General features: G+C 43.3%; 1 protein-coding gene and 1 pseudogene across 2 annotated transcripts in view; one reads left to right on the forward strand and one right to left on the reverse strand.

Moving 5' to 3' along the window:
• The window catches only part of AGBL1 (AGBL carboxypeptidase 1), an 832,432-nt gene that overhangs the window by 767,221 nt on the left and 45,886 nt on the right, over window positions 1-19,325 (reverse strand). For both annotated transcript variants that reach the window (XM_053888750.1, XM_019460194.2), the window contains exons 2-4: window positions 6,421-6,484; window positions 4,270-4,416; window positions 279-410 (exon numbers count right to left, since the gene is read on the reverse strand). In XM_053888750.1, coding sequence (XP_053744725.1) covers window positions 279-410; window positions 4,270-4,416; window positions 6,421-6,484 — 343 coding nt within the window. The remainder of the gene's footprint in view (window positions 1-278; window positions 411-4,269; window positions 4,417-6,420; window positions 6,485-19,325) is intronic.
• Window positions 1,594-1,723, forward strand: LOC128773104 (U4 spliceosomal RNA; annotated as a pseudogene).

Here is a 19,325-nt window from a genome sequence, read left to right on the forward strand (position 1 = left end):
CTAGAGGACTCTAATAAGTGGTTTCCAATGGAAAACAACGCTGACATCTAACTCGGGAATGAGCTCAAGAATTCTGCCTGGATGAGGAAAAGACAAAGAAAGAAATTCTCACCTCTACAGCCTGTAGGACAGGAGGCTCCTCATGGCTTATTGATCTTCTTGGGATGACATGTATCTTCCACCCACACCCTCCTTCCAACCCCCAGCCCTAAATGGTTTGTAGGTGTCCCGCCCAAGTCGGGAAGCCAGGCCAGAAAGCCACAATTTGAGTAACTTACCACTGGAGGAGAACACACGCAGAGCCCAGAGACAGTGGAGGAGGTTCTGACTGTGAGATAGGTTCTTCCTGGCCAGAATTAACGTCACATCAAGTGCTTCCAACTCCAGTGCCTTCTGTCCAAACTTTTTATCTATGAACACAAAGCAATCCATCTTAGCTGTGTTTCCCATGAATTCTGAAGGTTATACAATGCATGAGGAACAGGAAGGCAAAGATAATAGAAGCAAGAGAATGAAGATTGCCAATGAGATTTATGGATATAGCAGAAAATGCTACTAGGTATGTTCCCATTGGAACGACATGGCTCAGAAGAGCTAAGGCAGGGTATATGCGGAGTCCATTTATTCCTCATGTAATATTTACAAGAGGCCTTGTGGATTGTGTGACTCATACCCCCTGTATGGAAGCATGTTTCTGGCTGTCCTCAAACATGAATTCCAGTTTAGTAGGGTATAAATGTCTTCCTTTAAGATAGTTCTAGAATATAGGATACGTAAGTTACACAACATTCAAATGCAATGTGTGGAACTTGATCGGATCCTTCTTTGAACATGTCTGTAATTTGCCTGTTGGGATATTTGGAGAAACTGAAATGAGGATAAATTATGCATGCATGTTTAATTTTGTTAGATTTGTAATCACGTATTGGGGTTGTATAGGAAAATATCTCTTTTCAAAGAAATGCACTCGAACATATTTAAGAGCAAAATTCTACCTGTAACTTTCATTAAAATATTTTGAATAAAAATAAACAGGCGAAGGGGTGCCTGAGTGGCTGAGTTGGTTAAGTGCCTGTCTCTCGATTTCAGTTTATGTCGTGATCTCACCGTTCGTGAGTTCAAGCCCCACATCGGGCTCCTTGTTGACAGTGTGGAGCCTGCTTCGGATTCTTTCTCTCTCCCTCTCTCTCTCTGCCCCTCTCCCATGCTCTCTGTCTCAAAATAAATAAATTAACTTTAAAAATAAATAAATAAGGGTGCCTGGGTGGCTCAGTCAGTTAAGTGTCTAACTTTGGCTCAGGTCATGATGTCACAGTTCATGAGTTCACGCCCCACGTAGGGCCCTGTGCTGACAGTTCAGAATCTGGAGCCTGCTTCATATTGTGTCTCCCTCTCAGCCCCTCCCCCTGTTGCACGCGCTCTCTCTCTCTCTCTCTCAAAAATAAATAAACATTTAAAAAAATTTTCTAGTAAAATAAATAAATAAATAAACAGGTGAAGAAAATACGGCAAAATGTTAACAATGGTTAGGCCTAAGCAATAAAAGATCATCTTTCTATATGATAGAGAGCTTTATATTAAAAAGTGAAAACAAGCTTTGTGCAGTGGCAATATCATAGCCAATGAGGTTTATCTGAGGCATGATTATTGCTAATTAAAAGGTGAAAACATAATGTAAGATAATAAATTTTTCTTCACAAATTTCTCTAAATTACTGATCCAAATAATCTGGTATTTAGTGCTGCAGGTAGGTCATAATTATTTTAATAATTAGTAAAGCATAAATAATTAGCAAGCATAAGAAATAAGGGGAAAGTACCTTTCATTCTCTGGTTCTGGCATTTCCTATAACAGGTGGCTGTGCCACCTGTCACATTTGTTTTTGTCCTTCCCAAAGCGCGATGTCCAAATTGCTACGTTTGTTTTTGCACAATACAAGCACTATCAGATTCGTTGCAGTTGGAAATGAGAAAAACAGAGACAGTGTCCCAAACCTGGTTTATCAATATTCATCTCCAGATCAAGACACCAGCGAAGAGGTGGTGACCAAACTAATATGACCAGTTCCTGTCACCAGAAGCGAAGCATCTATCGGGCTCTACTCCCGAGCAGCCAAGCTCATTTCCGTTCTGTATAGGTTGGCCAATGGCAGCCTGCATGGCAATGGTGAGGACTACAATCTGGTGATGGCAGAGGCCGTGATGATACAATGACAACAGTTCGCAATTTGGAAATCAGGCCCCTGGTACATCTCTCGTCTTTCTCCTATGAAACCTACATGACTCTTATTTGCCAGGCCTCTGGCCCCACACACTAAGCAGGTCACTTACAACGTCAATCCTTACACCAACCCAAGAATTAAGTACTGATACCTCCATTTTATAGAGGAGAACCCAATGGTTCAGAAAGGTTAAGTAATTTTCCCAGGGTCACACAGCTAATAGTGTCAGGGCTAGGCCTGAAACTCAGGCATGGCTTCCCAGTTTATACTGTTTATAACCAGAGTAGAGACTGTGTCTCTTCAATCTTTTTCTTTTTAAAAACATTTTTTAATGTTTATTTATTATTGAGAGACAGAGAGAGACAGCATGAGCAGAGAAGGGGCAGAGAGAGAGGAAGACACAGAATCTGAAGCAGGCTCCAGGCTCTGAGCTGTCAGCATAGAGCCCGATGAGGGGCTCAGGCTCACAAACCGGGAGATTATGACCTGAGCTGAAGTCAGATGCCCAACCAACTGAGCCACCCAGGTGCCCCTCCTCAATCTTTTTCTGAAGTTCACTTGACCACACTTTGCTCTGACTTCTTCTCATCCTTCAACTGTTGGCTCAAATGTCACTTCTTCCTGACCACACCACCTTAGAGGAACATTACCCTGTTTTTCCCTCATAGCTACTAGCTAACTATCATAGTCTGCTATTGTCTAGTTAATTAATCACCGTCTGCCCTTGCCCACTTGAATGTAAGTTCCATGAGAGCAGGCCCCTTATCTCTCTTGCTCACCAGAGTTCCCAGGGCCTAGTATGGTGCCCAGCCCTAGGAGGTGTGTAGTAAATAGCTGGTTGAATATTCAATGAATGAGTTATACTGGTTTTGTCTAGAACACACTCACGCAGGTGCTAGCTGGTGCCTGAGTCTTAGTCATTGTTTGTGGAATGTTGAATGGACGCAGCAGAGATCCAAACAACGAAAGGTAAAAGTGCCCCGGAGTCCCTGTGTCCTTGGCTGTTGCTGGCTGCACTGGACAACAAAAGCCCACGTTTCACAGCCCCTGGGCTTCTCAACTATGACTTATGTAAGACTGCACACAATGGGAGCTTAGCTAGTATGATTAGTCTGCAAGGTTTACATGCATCCTGAGCACCCAGGCTTTTTGAACTGTGCCCCACGAAGTTCTAAGGTTTTAGGGAGGTGTTTCAGGGCTTTCTCTGAGAAAAAAGAAATGGGAATAGAACATAAGTGGAAAGAGTTCTAGGCCCCCATCTTCTTTTCTGCAAAGGAAGCTCTACTTCCACGTGACTGATGGTAATGGGTTTAACACTGGCCTCCCAAAATTCATGTCCACCTGGAACCTCAGAAGATTATCTTATTTGGAGACAGGGTCTTTGCAGATTTAACTAGTTAAGATGAGGTCACACAGATTTGTGTGGGCCCTACATCCAGTGACCAATGTCCTTGTAAGAAGAGGAGAGGACACAAAGGGCACATACAACAGAACACCATGTGGAAATGCAGGCAGAAAATGAAGTGATGTGTGTCCAAGCCAAGAAGCACCAAGGATGGCTGGAAACACAGATGCAAGGAGAGGGGCTCCAAACAGATTCTCCCTCAGATTCCAGAAGGAACCAACCCTCCCAACACCCTGATTTCAGACTTTCTCACCTCTAGAACGGTGAGAGAATAAATTTGTTGTTTTGAGCCACGTGGTTTGTGGTCATTCCTTATGGCAGCTGCGGGAAACTCATGCACTTACATAATGAACGTCCATGTAAGATGGTTCTGTTTATTGGTAAGTGAGTGACAACTGCCTGGGACTCTTACCCCTCGGTCCCCCACCTGCTCCATGCCCCGGAGCCTGGGCCTGCTCTGGGCTCTGCCATAGCACATCCAGGACAACAAAATTACCTCTCCTGTGGGGCCAGTCCCACCACCACCACCACCAGGGTGTCTAGGTCCCCCCGCACTTCCCCCACAGGAGTTTCCCAAATTGCTCTCATGATAACAATCCCACAAGTGCCTTTTGGTCATCTTCAGGTCCGGGGGTGGGGGTACCTCGTAGGCCAACTTTGGCCAGCAGCCGGAACAGGGGCAGGAGGACATCATAGTCTGGAGAGGCTGCCCTCGCTGTGTCCACCAGGGTCTGCAGAAGGGCCTCACTGCCACCCTTACTGATCATGTAGCGAATCCTTCGGTCAGTGCCTGAGGGAGAAAGGAGAGGAGAGCTAGGCCCCCAAACAATCAACCTCATTTCCTCGGAGCAGAAAGCGGGCCTCACAGACAGAGATGGAGCAAGGATCACTTCATTCGCCCCAGAAACCAAGACTGTATGGTTTCTGAAGCAACTTGTGTCAAGTTGTGCTTTTACTCAGGTAAGGGGTTGGGGTGGAGGTGTGAAATGGAGAAATAATGGAATATGTAAGAACCTAGGTGCGCTCACCTACCACAGCTCTAATAAATGGAGTCTGCTTTCCTGAGAACCTGCTGAGTCTCAGTGTATGTATGTGTATTTGCGTGTGCATGTATATAAACATGCATATAGGCTTACCTAGAATCATACCCTTAAGAGAAGAGGGAATATCAGTAGGCTTCTGATATAGGTGTGACTCTTCAGTAACAGGGATTGGGGTGATAGTTTATCTGGAATAATTTAATTTATGGTATATGACTTTTTTGATGCTGGTCTTCAGCAACTGATGAGAGGAATATATGGAAATAGCTAGAGCAATTCTTTAAGAAACAGGCATCCAATCATCCATCTCAGGAGTTTTGAAAAGGGTGTGGAGGGCGCTTGGGTGGCTCAGTCAGTTAAGCATCTGACTTTGGCTCAGGTCATGATCTCACAGTTCGTGGGCTTGAGCCCCACATCAGGCTCCATGCTGACAGCTCAAAGCCTAGAGCCTGCTTTGGATTCTATGTCTCCCTCTCTCTCTCTGCCCCTCCCCAACTCATTCTCTCTCTCTCTCTCTCTCTCTCTCTCTCTCTCTCTCTCTCTCTTTCTCTCTCTCTCTCTCTCTCTCAAAAATGAATAAATGTTTAAAAAAAATTTTTTTAAGGGTGTGGAGTTATGATAAAATATATTGGTCTTTCTACTTAAGAATACTTGTGAGCAGGGCACCCCCCCCCCCAACCTTGCTCCAGGACAAGCTCAAAAGCAGTGATTACATTCCAACCTGGAAGGAGACCTCGGTGATTCTCTATGCACTGGGCATGGTTGTCCTCACAAGGTGGCCAACAGGGTGGGACATTATCGGCAAAGGGGACCCTCTGATTTTTAATCCCAATGAAAAGTAGCATCCTCTACTAAAGGAACAATAATCAGCACCTATCTCAGAAGGAGAACTCCAAGGTCTCATTCAAGTCTTCCAGACACCTCTGGACAAATTGAAGGAGGCACCATCCCAGAAGACAATTGGCTTCACCTACAAAGGGTACCTCACTCAGCAGACTGCTGGGAAGTCACCCTGCCATCAGAGGGCAGCACAGCCTATAGGAAAACCTCACTATGACTGGACCCTTCCTCCTGAACCTGTAATTGGAGGCTCTGTGGCTTGAAAGGGACATTCACTTTGGTATTGTCTGTTTGGTGTTAACGTTTCTTTCTAATGCAATGTGGCTGGTATACCCAGAAATGGAAACAGAGTGAATGTTGCAATGTCCCAGAAGGTATATTTTCCAGGACCCTCATGCTGAAGTGAGCTAGCCGAGGCCTGCCCCAGTTAACTCAGTTGATTCCAGCACAGTGAACTGTATCATCTTTTCTCTGAGAACTTAACAGCTTACCACACTGTTAAGTCCACCTCCTACCCCATATTCCCATCTGCACTTGACATACGTTAAGAAGTTGCTAATACCTGGCTGTCTAATGGGCCAACAGAGGGGAGCAGAGAAAGGGGAGGGGTAGAGTCATGAAGGGCTAGCTCTCTCTTTAGACCTGGGATAACCATAGATGAGATATCGTAGAAGAATCACCGAGAGCAGAATTTCCTCCTAAGTTTGGGTCACCATAGGGTGTGTGACAAGACTGAAGAACCCTAAGAGCCCAAAGTACAATCAGCCCACTTTACCCTGGGTCTTATTAACCTCAGTGAAAAAGATGGGCTGGTGACAGAGTCCCTGACAGAGAAGTTGAGCTGAGCAATACCCTCCAGGCTACACAGATTCCAGGAGACACACAGCCACGTGCCCCCACTACCCCTTACTCACCAACAGAAAGCAGATCTCCGAGAACCTGGAGGATGTTCAGGATGGACTCCCTGTCAGAGGAGTTCTGCAATGAAAACACAGGCAGCCATCTTTATGAAGGAACGCAAAAGGAGGGAGGTGGTGTGGTCAGGGAGGCACACATGGATGTGGCAGGGCTGTGCTCCCTCCCATTGGGAGAGATTTTGGCGGTAAGAACTGGTTGAAGGGGTGCTTCTTAAGTGGCGGCAATGAGGGAACTCACTGAGATAAGGGTCCCAGGGGCTCTGCCTCCATATTTAGCCTTCAGGATACCTCTTTGGGGATCCATTTTGTAGTAACATCAGCATGATGGGCAGAAGAATAAGCAATGAACTTCACTCACATGTGGAATTTAAGAAACAAAGGGGAAAAAAAGAGACCAACCAAAAAAGAGACTCTCAACTACAGAGAACAAACAGATAGTTCCCAGAGGGGAAGTGGGGGGGTGGAGGGGGATGGGGGAAATAGGTGAAGGGAATTAAGAGCACACTTAACTCTCTTTTTTTTAAGTTCATTTATTTTTTGAGAGAGCAAGAGCATCTGTGAACAGGGGAGGGACAGAGAGAGAGGGAGACACAGAATCCGAATCAGGCTCCAGGCTCTAAGCTGACAGCAGCGAGCCCGATGTGGGGCTCAAACCCACGAACCGTGAGATCATGACCAGAGCTAAAGCTGGACACTTAACCGACTGAGCCACCCAGGCACCCCCAGAGTACCCTTATCTTGATGAGCACTGATTATTGTATAGAATTCTTGAATCCCTATATTTTACATATGAAACTAATATAACCCCATATGTTAGCTATACTGGAATTAAAATTTTATAAAGAAGAATGTGTTTCTTAAACATAAAAAAAAAAACTAATTTAAAAAAAAAAAAGCATCAATACTTGATGCAGAGACAGTGAGAAGGGACTTTGTGGACCAAAGCTAGCCCAGTTCTCAACTATGTCAGTGGGCTGAGATTCATTGTAAATATAGGGCAGAGCGCAGAAACATTAATCCATGATGTTCTGAAGGAAAAGTTTCTCTGCGTAGTAAAGATAAATTCTTAGTTTCTCAAGAGGAACCTCAGGTGGTGCCAAATCTCATCATGTAGATGTTCTAGGGGATCCTTGCAATGCTTGACACCCTCCCCTCAGTTATGCAAAAGACAACACTGAGGTTCCAAAAGGGAAAACTGGTTCAAGTCCCCTGAAGTGGCCAATAAGAACATAGCCTGAAGTACAGCCCAGGCCAGGTTCCCAAACACTAGGCCAGCGGTCTTTGCACTGTAATATGCTTTTCTCTTTCTTTTTCTTTTACTTTTCTTTTTTTTTTTTTTCTTAGATCTCAAGAACTTATTTACTGACTTGTTGCAAGTTTATACATTTAAATATCATCTCCCCAATTCCCCCACTCCCCAGCCCCTGGTAACCACCATCGTTTTCTGTTTTACAGGTTCAGCTTTTTTACATTCTACAGATCAGTGATGTCATGCAGTATTTGTCTTTCTCTGTTTGACTTATCGCATGTAGCATAATGCCCTCAAGGTCCATCCAGGTTGTTGCAAATGGCAGGATTTCCTTCTTTCTCAAGGCTGAGTAATACTCCTATGTGTGTGTGTGTGTGTGTGTGTGTGTGTGTGTGTGTGTGTGCGCGCGCGCGCGCGCGTGTGTCTTCTTTATCCATTCATCTATTGATGGACAATTTGTTGCTTCCATGTGCTGGCTATTGTTAAGCATGCCACAGTAAACATGGGTGTGCAGATATCTCTTTAAGGTTCTGATTTCAATTCTTTTGTATCTATACCTAAGAGTCCTATATTATACCACTCAGGAAAATTAACTTTAAATGGATCAAAGATTTAAACATAAGGTCTGAACCCACAAACTTCCTAGGGGAAAAAAAAAACACGGGGGAAAAATCCCTGACATTGGTTTTGCCAATGATTTCTTGGGTAGGACATCAGAAATATCAGCAACCAAAATTAAAATAAACAACTGGGACTACATTAAACTCAAGAGCTTCTGGGCAGCAAAGGAACAATCAATAAATTGAAAAGGCAATATGGGAGAAAAGAGTCACAAAGCATGTATCTGATAAAGGGCTGATATCCAAAATACATATTAAAAATAATACAACTCAAGAGCAGAAAATCAAATAATCCAATTTTAAAATCAGCAAAGGACCTGGATAGACATTTTTCCAAAGACATACAGATGGCCAACACATACATGAAAAGATACTCAACATTACTCATCATCAAGGAAATGCAAATCAAAACACAGTGAGAGATCATCTCACACCTATTGCAATGGCTTTAATCAAAAAGACCAGAGATAACAAATGTTGGCAAGAATGTGGAGAAAAAGGAACCCTATATGCTACTTTTTAGGTAGGTTATTTAAGGCACTGCTTTAATCTTCACGTTAGTGAGTCTCATGTTCCCCATCTGCTTCAAAGACTTCAATAACTCCCTATTACACACAGGATAAAGTCAGAGCTCCTGAATAGGGTTTCCAAAGCTCCTCATGGTCTTATTGCACTTGCCTCTTCCAGCTTTATCATTCATTACAACCTCCCTGCCCAAAATATATGCTTCGGTGGCGTGGAACTACTTATAATTTCCTGCTCAACCACCTAGTCTCTTGCCTCTGTACCTATGATCCTACTGTTCCCTCTTCCTGAGCCTGGTCAGTGTCAACTCATCCTTCATGTGAACCAATGGCTTCCCATAGGATTCAGACCCCTACCTCCTGCCGGCTGGGTCTGGGGTCTCCCTGTTCTCCACATCACTATGAGCTACCCCTGACAGCACACTCACTATGTGGTAGTGGCATGCTTCCCATCCTATCCCTGCTAGATAGGAATTTTTAGAGAAGGGACCAAGTTTTGTGTATATCTGTATTCCCAGCACCTGTTCCAGGGAAAGCGTACCATACATGTTTTTCAGAATGCAGTCACACTGAACCATAAAGGAGCCATGAAGTCCAATGTCGCACCCCAGGGCAGAGCGGTTCTTACACTTCAATCCTGGGCTTAATACCCTCGAGGAACTCACACTTCAACATCCCAGCCAGGGCCGTGACTAGGGTGAGACAAGTGAGGCCCTAGTTTGGGTGCAAAATTTTAATTTTACAATGCAGTAATCAAGATAAATGATATTTTAATGCTATACTTTAACAAATCAAAATTACAGCAAGACCTTGGATTGTGAGTAACTTGTTCTGCAAGTGTTCCATAAGATGAGCAAACATTTCTAATAAATTTTAACTTGATAGACAAGCGAAGTCTTGCAATACAAGTAGTACATGACGCTGAACATCACAGGATCACAACTGAGCCAACGGTTCTTGAAATTCGCTTTGGTTTATGAGTGCTTTGGATTACAAGCATGTTTCCAGAATGAATTATGCTCACAAACCGAGGTTTTACTATAATGCAAAAAGAATCCATAATGAGAAAAATAGCAAAATATAAATGTTTAACTCTTATTCTAGGTGTGATGAGACATCTGGGGATCCTGAGGCACTTGATATCTATACTTCCCCAGGAAAAAGACTTGGGTTTGCTCTGACACCTCCACTGGGTGCTTTAGCCTAAGGAGGCCAGTCTCGGCAGGCACTTATCTGACTGTCTCTGCCTCCCACCAGGGGAGTCCCACTGCAAATGTCATCCATACATGTGCACAGCATCAATGTTCCCTGCCCCTCCTTAGTCTCCCCAAATCTGCGAACACAAACCAAGAGTCAGTGCTGCAACCGGGCCATCATTCTGGAGAGGCTGCTGGTCTTTGATTCTGGTAAAAATTGCAACATGTGCTTGGTCGGGGGAGAGGGGTCCCCTACACCAAAAGACAATGCTCTGAATGCCAGCTGGGTGTCCCACAATTAAACTCGATTCAGACACTATCTACTCAGAAACAGCATCAGATTCCACTGGCTAAAGTTTCACTTCAGCCCTACAAGACTGCCCCCCCACTTCAGGCTTCAACCTCAAAGTCCAGGATGTTGCCTGTACACCTGGGCCTTGAACAACAGGAGTGCGAGCTGCATAGATCCTCTTACATGTAGATATTTTCCCATACAGTACAGTGCTGTAAATGTATTTTCCTTACGATTTTCATAGCATTCTCTTTTCTCTAGCTCACTCTAAGTGTAGAGCACCTAATACATGTCACACACAAAATATGTGTTAATCAACTGTTAATGTTATCAGTAAAGCTTCCAGTCAACTGTAGGCTATTTATTAGTTACGTGTTGGGGGAGACGAAAGTTATACGAGGACTTTTGACTGTGTACGGGAGTCAGCACCTGCGTTGTCCAGGGTCAACTGTGCTTCTCATCAACTGGCTATAAATTAAAGTTTCCTTCCTCGGGAAGGAAGCAGCCCACACAGCTCAGAGAAACATCTTACTTACTAGGTTACCGGTTTGCTATAAAAGGGTATAACTCGGGACACCTGGGTGGCTCAGTCAGTGAAGCATCCGACTTCGGCTCAGGTCATGATTTCACTTCGAGCCCCACGTCGGGCTCTGTGCTGACAGCTCAGAGCCTGGAGCCTGCTTCCGGTTCCGTGTCTCCCTCTCCACTCTGCCCCTCCCCAGCTTGTGCTCTGTCTCTCTCAAAAATAAACATTTAAAAATTTTTTAAAAAAGAAATAAAACTGCCAGTTATTTTACCAACAAAATTGGGTTCATTTGGGGTAGCAGAGGATTACAAACCGGGACAAGAAGGCCACTGCAAAACTACACACAAGTCCCAAGAGAACAAAGGAAAGACTGGCTCTTTTATAGAGGGGGTTTGGGCGGAGCTGCTATAAACAAAAAGTCCATTGGCGTAAAACTGGGAGCTGGAAGTATAGTGGCTTTTCATTAGCTGAGTTGTGACAGTTTCTCATTGGCTGGGCTGTTGCCAGGGGAAGGAGGAAAATTGTCCTCCTCCTGCTGGGATAGTTAAAAGCCGTAGCGCAAACCTACCTGGAAGGCAAGTCTCTTCCTGTTGGGTCTGCAATAGACAAGTGGTAGGATGTGAGAGCTCCCTCTGCTGGCCCCTAGGGTTTACTTTTATTAATTTTTACATTGCCAGCCAGAAGTTCTCTGAACACTGTCCTTTTTGGGTTTTCTGAAAGCTTCATTAAGTACATAGAATCAACCTCCAGGCCCTCTCCGCTCCCCAGAGGTCAGAGGCAAAGGGTGGTCAGGGGGACAGAAAATTCCAACCACACGGTTGGTTCTCCCGGCAACCAGCCCCCACCCTAGGGTGGGGCCCAAAAGTTATCTCATTAATATAACAAAAGACACCTTAATTGCTCTCATCACTTTGGAGATTACTAAGGTTTTAGGAGCTCTGTGCCTGAAATGGGACAAATTCAAAACAATGTATTTCTTGGGGCACCTAAATGGCTCAGTTGGTAGACAATGCAACTCTTGATCTCAAGGTTGTGAGCTGGAACCCCATACTGGGTGCAGAAAATTACTTAAAAAGGAAATCTTTAAGGGACACCTGGGTGGCTCAGTTGGTTAAATATCTGACTTTGGCTTAGGTCATGATCTCTCAGTTCATGAGTTCAGGTGTCAGGCTCCTTGCTGATGGTGAGGAACCTGCTTGGGATTCTCACTCTCTCTGCCCCTCTCCCACATAATGCTTTCTCTCTCTCAAAATAAATAAAAACTTAAAAATATATTAAAAATTATATCTTTGAAATATACATGACATATATATTTCTTGTTATAAATCACAATATCATGGCAAGACTCCAGCCCTTTGAAAGTGGGCCCAAAGGTGGCTCACAAATGAAGTCCCTGGAATGGTGTTCCTGATCAACACTAATGGTTCTGGATCCACCTCCAACACCCCCAAATTGGTCTTATCTCTGAGAAGAGGGAGGGGGATAAAAGTTAAAAGCCAGGCTGTACAATATTGTGTACCTTGTAAAATGCTAGATTCATTAGTTAATTATGAATAAAGGGCTAGGAAAAGGACAATAAGAGAGGAAATGGAGAGATAAGAAAAAGAAGAAAGAGAGAGAGGAAAAGAGAAAAACTAATAAAGTAGAAACTTACTGAAGAGGAATAAAAGATCCAGATTTAATTTCCTTTCATTCAATTATTCATGCACTCTTCCCACAAACGTTCATTGAAAACCATCTATGTTCCAGGCACCAGACTAAGGATGCAAATTGATCAAAATGCAATCTGCCTTCATGGGGCTCCAGGCCTGGCACACAATCAGGACCTGGGATGGTAAGGACCGTGACAAAGTAAGATGCTGGAAGAATCCAGGGAAGGAGCATTAACCTAGCCAGATCCATGAGTGACGACTCTGAGAAACCAGACAGAAAGGGGTGGGAGGGGAATGTTCCAGCTCTGTTGCAGCCCTGTGTGCTCAGGGGGAAGCATGACAGAGTGTGGTGACATCAGTGGATAAAACTGCTTCCAGTATGACCATATTGAATGAAGCAGATGGTGAAAGGAATTGTGAATTCCTGTGGGCAAGAAGTGGGTCTTATTCATCTCTGAATCCCCATCTCCAAAAGTCTCCAAAGGTCCAAGGATCATCCATATATTGGGTTGAATTAATATCTCAAGCTTATGAATTGCCTGCTTTGTTACAATGCCCACTAAAGCTCCCTGAGAACAAGCATTGCTCTATATGCTTCTATTGTACCTGCCAGCAGGGATATAGAGCTGGGCATGCAGAATGTACTAAATCACCACCCCTAAATTGGTTTGACCTGTAGCCAACACACTTGGCTGCACATGCATGAGACATCCCTCTGTAATTGCTTCCAAGAAAACCTCAGTGGTTTCATGTATGGGCAGTAGAGTGCTGAGGGAGTATGCACATGATACTCTCCCCTGCCCAGGGAAGGGGCCACAGTTCATCTCCTCTGAGCCTTTCTCCATTTTGTGTGATGATTTAGAGGTGAATCTTAGCCCAGATCTGGGTAAGGAAATCTGAGTTGACATCTGCTGAGATTCCAGAAAGATTTCTTTTCCAGGATTAAAAAAAAGAGAGAGAGAAAACATTAAAAACAAAACAATGCAAAAAAAAAAATCTCTTTCCTATTTTTGGGCATTGTTGTATGAGGACATGAACCTGGGTCACTGGTGACATCGTGAAGCCACTGAATCAACTCTCTGGAACCACCTACCTGTGGACTTTCAGACGAGTGAAATAACAAATCCCCTCACTTATAAAAGCCACTTTTAGTTAAGTAGTTTGTTCCTGAATTCTGATGTGATGGAGAAAAGAAGAAAATTTCACACCTCCACGTGCCCTCTTCTCAAGCATTATGGTCGTAATAAACAGGAAAGAAATTAATTTCACAAACAACTGTTAGGCCAGCCATCCCACAGAAACTAAGAAACAGTATCGTCATACAGATGTTGTGTTCATGAGGCTCTCACGCAGCCCTGAGCCAGAATGAATCAACACAATATTGTTTTTCTTTAAATAAAAATTATGGCTATCAGTGGAGAAAAAATGCTACACAAAATCTCAACTGGCATTAATTTATGCACTGCTATATTTACCAATAAATATTTTACACTATTTAGAAGGATAACACAAAGCCATTATCTCACCCACAGTAATAATAAATGAGCAATTAAAGAAGGCAGGATGTGATGTGCCTCGATTTTCCTTTAATGATCCTTTTAAATGAATCATTGAGTAATCCCCTGTTGTTTAAGACTTTCCTATAAAACCTGGTTCTGCCAAGCTTTTGGGGAGAGGCAGGCAGTTGGAAGAACAAACAGTGTCTCTCATAGTCTGTGGGGTTTTGAACTGCAATTTTCTCAAATGCTGTTTCGCATTTGTTTTCCCTTGCTTTGAAATCATCTGTGTCACCCAGTTGCTTTCCTCCTCCTGACTCCTCGTGATAGCATGTAATTAAGACCCTTCACATTGCACATGTTGGAGGCTCATTGGCAGCCACTCCAGGCACCCCAGCCCCCAGCCTGCTGCCCACACAGGACCAGTGACCATGCCCCAAGACCATCATGAGTCCCTGTGACTTCAAAACTTTGCTCATGTTGCTACCACTGCTGAAGGACTATTTCTACCTTTCTACCCCTCTCTTCCTTAGCCCATGAAACCTACTTATATTTCAGTTCCAAGCTCGAGTATGCATTCTATATAGTTCTCCCAGTTAAGCTGCCTTCCCAGCACCCATTACCCAAAACCACCACATGTCTGCTCACATTGCACACTGCACAGCTCTAGGGGGTGCCATTCACAAAGACTACAACATGGTTGCTGCACTCTGAAGTGGTGCCATGTGGTGACCTGGCCTCTCTGAGAACAGAATTGTTTGCTCTAATACCACCTCACACCTGTCAGAATGGCTAACATTAACAACTCAGGAAACAACAGATGTTGGCGAGAATGTGGAGAAAGGGGAAACTTTGTGCACTGCTGGTGGGAATGCAAACTGGTGAGGCCACTCTGGAAAACAGTGTGGAGGTTTCTCAAAAAATTAAAAATAGAACTACCCTATGACCCGGCAATTGTACTACTAGGATTTGTCCAAAGGACACAAAAATTCTTATTCAAAGGGGCACATGCACCCCAATGTATATACCAGTGCTATCAACAATAGTCAAAGTATAAAAAGAGCTCAAATGTCCATCAACTGATGAATGGAAAAAGAAGATGTGGTGTGTGTGTGTGTGTGTGTGTGTGTGTGTGTGCGTGTGTGTGTGTGTGTGTGTGTGTATGTATCTCACATATAATGGAATATTATTCAGCAATCAAAAAGAATGAAATCCTGCCATCTGCAACAACATGGATGGAACTAGAGTGTATTATGCTAAGCGAAATAAGTCAGTCAGAGAAAGACACATATCATATGATTTTTAAGAATTTAAGAAATTCATATGTGGAATTTAAGAAACAAATCAGATGAACATACAGGAAGAAAAGCAAAAATAATATAAAAACAGGAGGGAGGCAAATCATCAGAGACTTTTTTTTTTTTTTTTAATTTTTTTTTCAACGTTTTTTATTTATTTTTGGGACAGAGAGAGACAGAGCATGAACGGGGGAGGGGCAGAGAGAGAGGGAGACACAGAATCGGAAACAGGCTCCAGGCTCCGAGCCATCAGCCCAGAGCCTGATGCGGGGCTCGAACTCACGGACCGCGAGATCGTGACCTGGCTGAAGTCGGACGCTTAACCGACTGCGCCACCCAGGCGCCCCCATCAGAGACTTTTAAATACAGAAAGCAAACTGAGGATTTCTGGAGGGGAGGTAGGTGAGGGATGAGCTAGCTGGGTGATGGGCATTAAGGAGGGCACTTGTTGGGATGAGCACTGGGTGTCACATGTAAATGATGAATCACTAAATTCTATTCCTGAAATCATTATCACACTATATGCTAACTACCTTGGATTTAAATTAAAAAAAAAAAAAAGGAATTGTTTGCTCTACATTTGTTTTCCCACAACCCACTTTGTATATACCTTTATGAGAATTCTTACTAGATCCTGGTTACTGTCTTACCTCCCTGCTCTGATTGTCTATTGTAGGGCAACAAACTTTGCCAAAATTTAATGGCTTAAAACCACAGCCTTTTTATTATAGCTCTTGATTTTGTGGTTAGGGAACCTGGGCAAAACTTGGCCAGGAGATTCTTCTACTGTCCATCGTGTCAAGTAAGGTCATGGTGGCACTCAGCTAGTAGACGGACTGGCTGATCTGAAAGTTCTAAGATGGTGCCATTTGCATATCTGACACCATGGCAGGGATAGTGTCACCTTGGCAGACTGAAGGACTGGGCTCACCATGGACTGTTGACCAGAGTACCTACATGTGTCCTTTCCAGCATGACAGTCAGAAGGTACTTGGCCTTTTTACGTGGAAACTGGCTTCCCCCAGACCAAGGATTCCAAGAGGACTGGGGGAAAGCCTCAGAAGTCCAACTATCACCTCTGCTGCATTCTGTTGGTCTGTCAAGTCCCTGTTCATAGCCCAGACTCAAGAGGATGGAGTTAGGCTCCACCTCTGAATTGGAGCACTAGAAAAGAATTTACAACCATTTTTAATCTTCCACACTCCCTTTAGACTGTGAGCTCCTCTAGAGCAAGTATTTTGTCTTGTTCCCCTCAGTATCCTCAGATCCTAGTATGAGATCTTACACAGAGTAGACACTCAGTAAACTATGGAATTGAAACTTAGTATGCAATCTGCCAGAGTCTTGCTGTCCTTTTTGATGACAGGATTCACCTCAAAGTATATTCCAGTGAGAACATTGTTACAGAAATTAACAAGGTACACAGCTCAATTTTTTTAGTTTATTTATTTATTTTGAAAGAGAGAGAGACAGTAGGGGAGGAGCCAAGAGAGAATATCCCAAGCAGGCTCCACACTGCCAGCACAGAGCCCTATGCATGGTTTGAACCCACGAACCATCAGATCATGACCTGCACCAAAATCAAGAGTCAGATGCTTGGCCAAATGAGCCACCCAGGCTCCCCTCACAGCTCAATTTTTCTATCAGCAAATGAACAAGCAAACACAGTAGTCTCCCCTTATCTGTAACAGATACCTTCCAAGACCCCCAGTGGATGCCTGAAACCACATATAGCATGAATCCTATATATGCCATGTGTTTTCCTATAATACATACTTCTGATAAAATTTAATTTATAAATTAGGCCCAGGAAGAGATTAACAACCATAACGGATAATAAAGTAGAACGACTATAACAGTATACTGCAATAGAAGTTATGTGAATGTCATCTCTCTCTCTCACACACACAAAATATCTTATGGTTCTGTACTCACACACTTCCTCTTGTGATGATGTGAGATGATGAAATGCCTACGTGATAAAATAAAGTGAGGTGAATCACCTAAGCATCATGACAGTCAGAAGTGCCATCTGTTTCCAGACCACAGTTGGCCTCAGATCATTGAAACCATGGGAAGCAAAACCATGGATGAGAAGGGACTACTGTAGAACCCTTATTATGTGCCAATAAATAGGGAACATCAATACCATCACAGACTAAAGTGAAGAAAAAAGAAGCATCCTATGCCCCTCTCCCTAATTTTCTCAAGTCCAGCCCAATTGTACTGACCAGGAAAAAGCAGTCGATCCCCATCCCATTTTGAACAGCACCCCTAATATCACAGAAGCAGAGTGCTAGCACTCTGCTACTCTGTTCCCACAGATTGAAAGAACAAGCCCATGAAATTCTAATTCTTGATCTCTAAAGAATAAGACAAAACCTCTTCCAAACTCATGAGCCAGGAGCCCAGGACACAGCTCATAGCCCAAGAAAACCATATTGCCAAAAATAAATTTGTTCTTCCAGTCATGCAGTTTGAACACTCACTAGAGATGGTCCATTGGTTAACTAAAAGACATTATTAAATTTGGAGTTGGTAATGAAATGATGGAAGGGAGCACTAATCACAAACTTCAATTACCAAAAATGGTTGTAACACCAAAAGTCTTCACCCAAGAGGAAACAAGCAGAAGCTGCATCATTAGAAATACAGTTTAGGTGGAAGGTGAAACTTTCTGTCGAGGTTGAAATGGGTCCAAAAGAGAGAAGTGTTTTAGGAGTTTGAGCCAAAAGACTTATGAATGAAATGAAATGAGATTTGTTTCAATATGATGGGGGCTGAGGTGGAAATAGTGGGGCATATAACAAGGAGGTTTGCCATAATTACAGAAGCTGGATGATGGGTGACATGGTTTTATAACACAATGTTTAAAATAAAATAAAATAAAATAAAATAAAATAAATAAAATGACAGGTAATGTTTTCTGGCTAGAGTGTCTTAAATGTAACCTTGAGAATTAACAGTCCCACTGGGATCTTTTCTCATAGTTTTCAGGCCCCAGAATTTGACAAATGCTTCAGTCACATATTGAGTTTTATACAATCAGTTGTTAAGAAAATCAATGATCTTCCTCTTAGGTGAAAGGATATTCACAGTCCAGTGTGGGGTAGGGTAGACTGTGGTCCATTTTTCATTCATTTGGCAGACATTGTTGAGTATTTACTGTGTATCAGGCACTGTGTTAGGCACCAGAAACACCATGCATAGCATAAATACACACAATCCTGTCCTCATGGAGCTCCCAGGTTAGTTGGAGGAGCAGGTATTATCTAAATAGTCACCCAAAGGGACACTAGGAATAAGTGTCCAGGTTTATATAGCCACATAACCATGAAATAGGCTTATTTGACATGAGTCAGAAAAAGATTCCCTTAAGAAGTCACACTGAGACTGAGAGCTGAAAAATAGCAAGAATTAACTAGGCAAAAATGGGAGGGAAGGATACTCTGGATGAAGCAGAGCAAAAGGAGAGTAGCATACAGAGTCCAGTGGCTGGCAGACGAATGGCAAAGGAAAGGGACATAAGGAAGGCCAATGAGGCCAAGGTAGGGAAAGGGGAGGAGAGTTTAAAAAGATGTGTTTGGTTTTTCTTCTCAGCACCTTAAAATAAGCACATTGACCAAAGAGGCCTGTTTCAGTCTTCTTTCTTACCCTAGTTACTTTATATACACATCACATATGCACACATACATACTGTGTTCCCACAAGCACCCAGAAGCCTATAAGATTTTTCCCTTCCTCTATCAGCACCAGGGGGGCAGACTTCATACCTGTTATAAAAGCACGTCCTTTTAATTCAGACAAACTTACGCTACCATAACCCCTGTAAGACTTAATTTTCTCACCCGCATTATTGGATGAATCACTGTACCCAGCTCATGGATACAACTGAGTTAGAAATACTGTAATGGATGTAAAATGCTTAGCTCTTTGCATGGGTCACAACAAATGCTCAATAAACCACTGGGAAATTAATATGTGCCATGGCCCAACAAAAGGTGAATAATCTAAAAACAGATCTGGGGGCGCCTGGGTGGCTTGGTCGG

Source organism: Panthera pardus, unplaced genomic scaffold (assembly GCF_024362965.1).
Source record: "Panthera pardus isolate Hobbes unplaced genomic scaffold, ASM2436296v1 HiC_scaffold_24, whole genome shotgun sequence".
Taxonomy (NCBI): domain Eukaryota; kingdom Metazoa; phylum Chordata; class Mammalia; order Carnivora; family Felidae; genus Panthera; species Panthera pardus.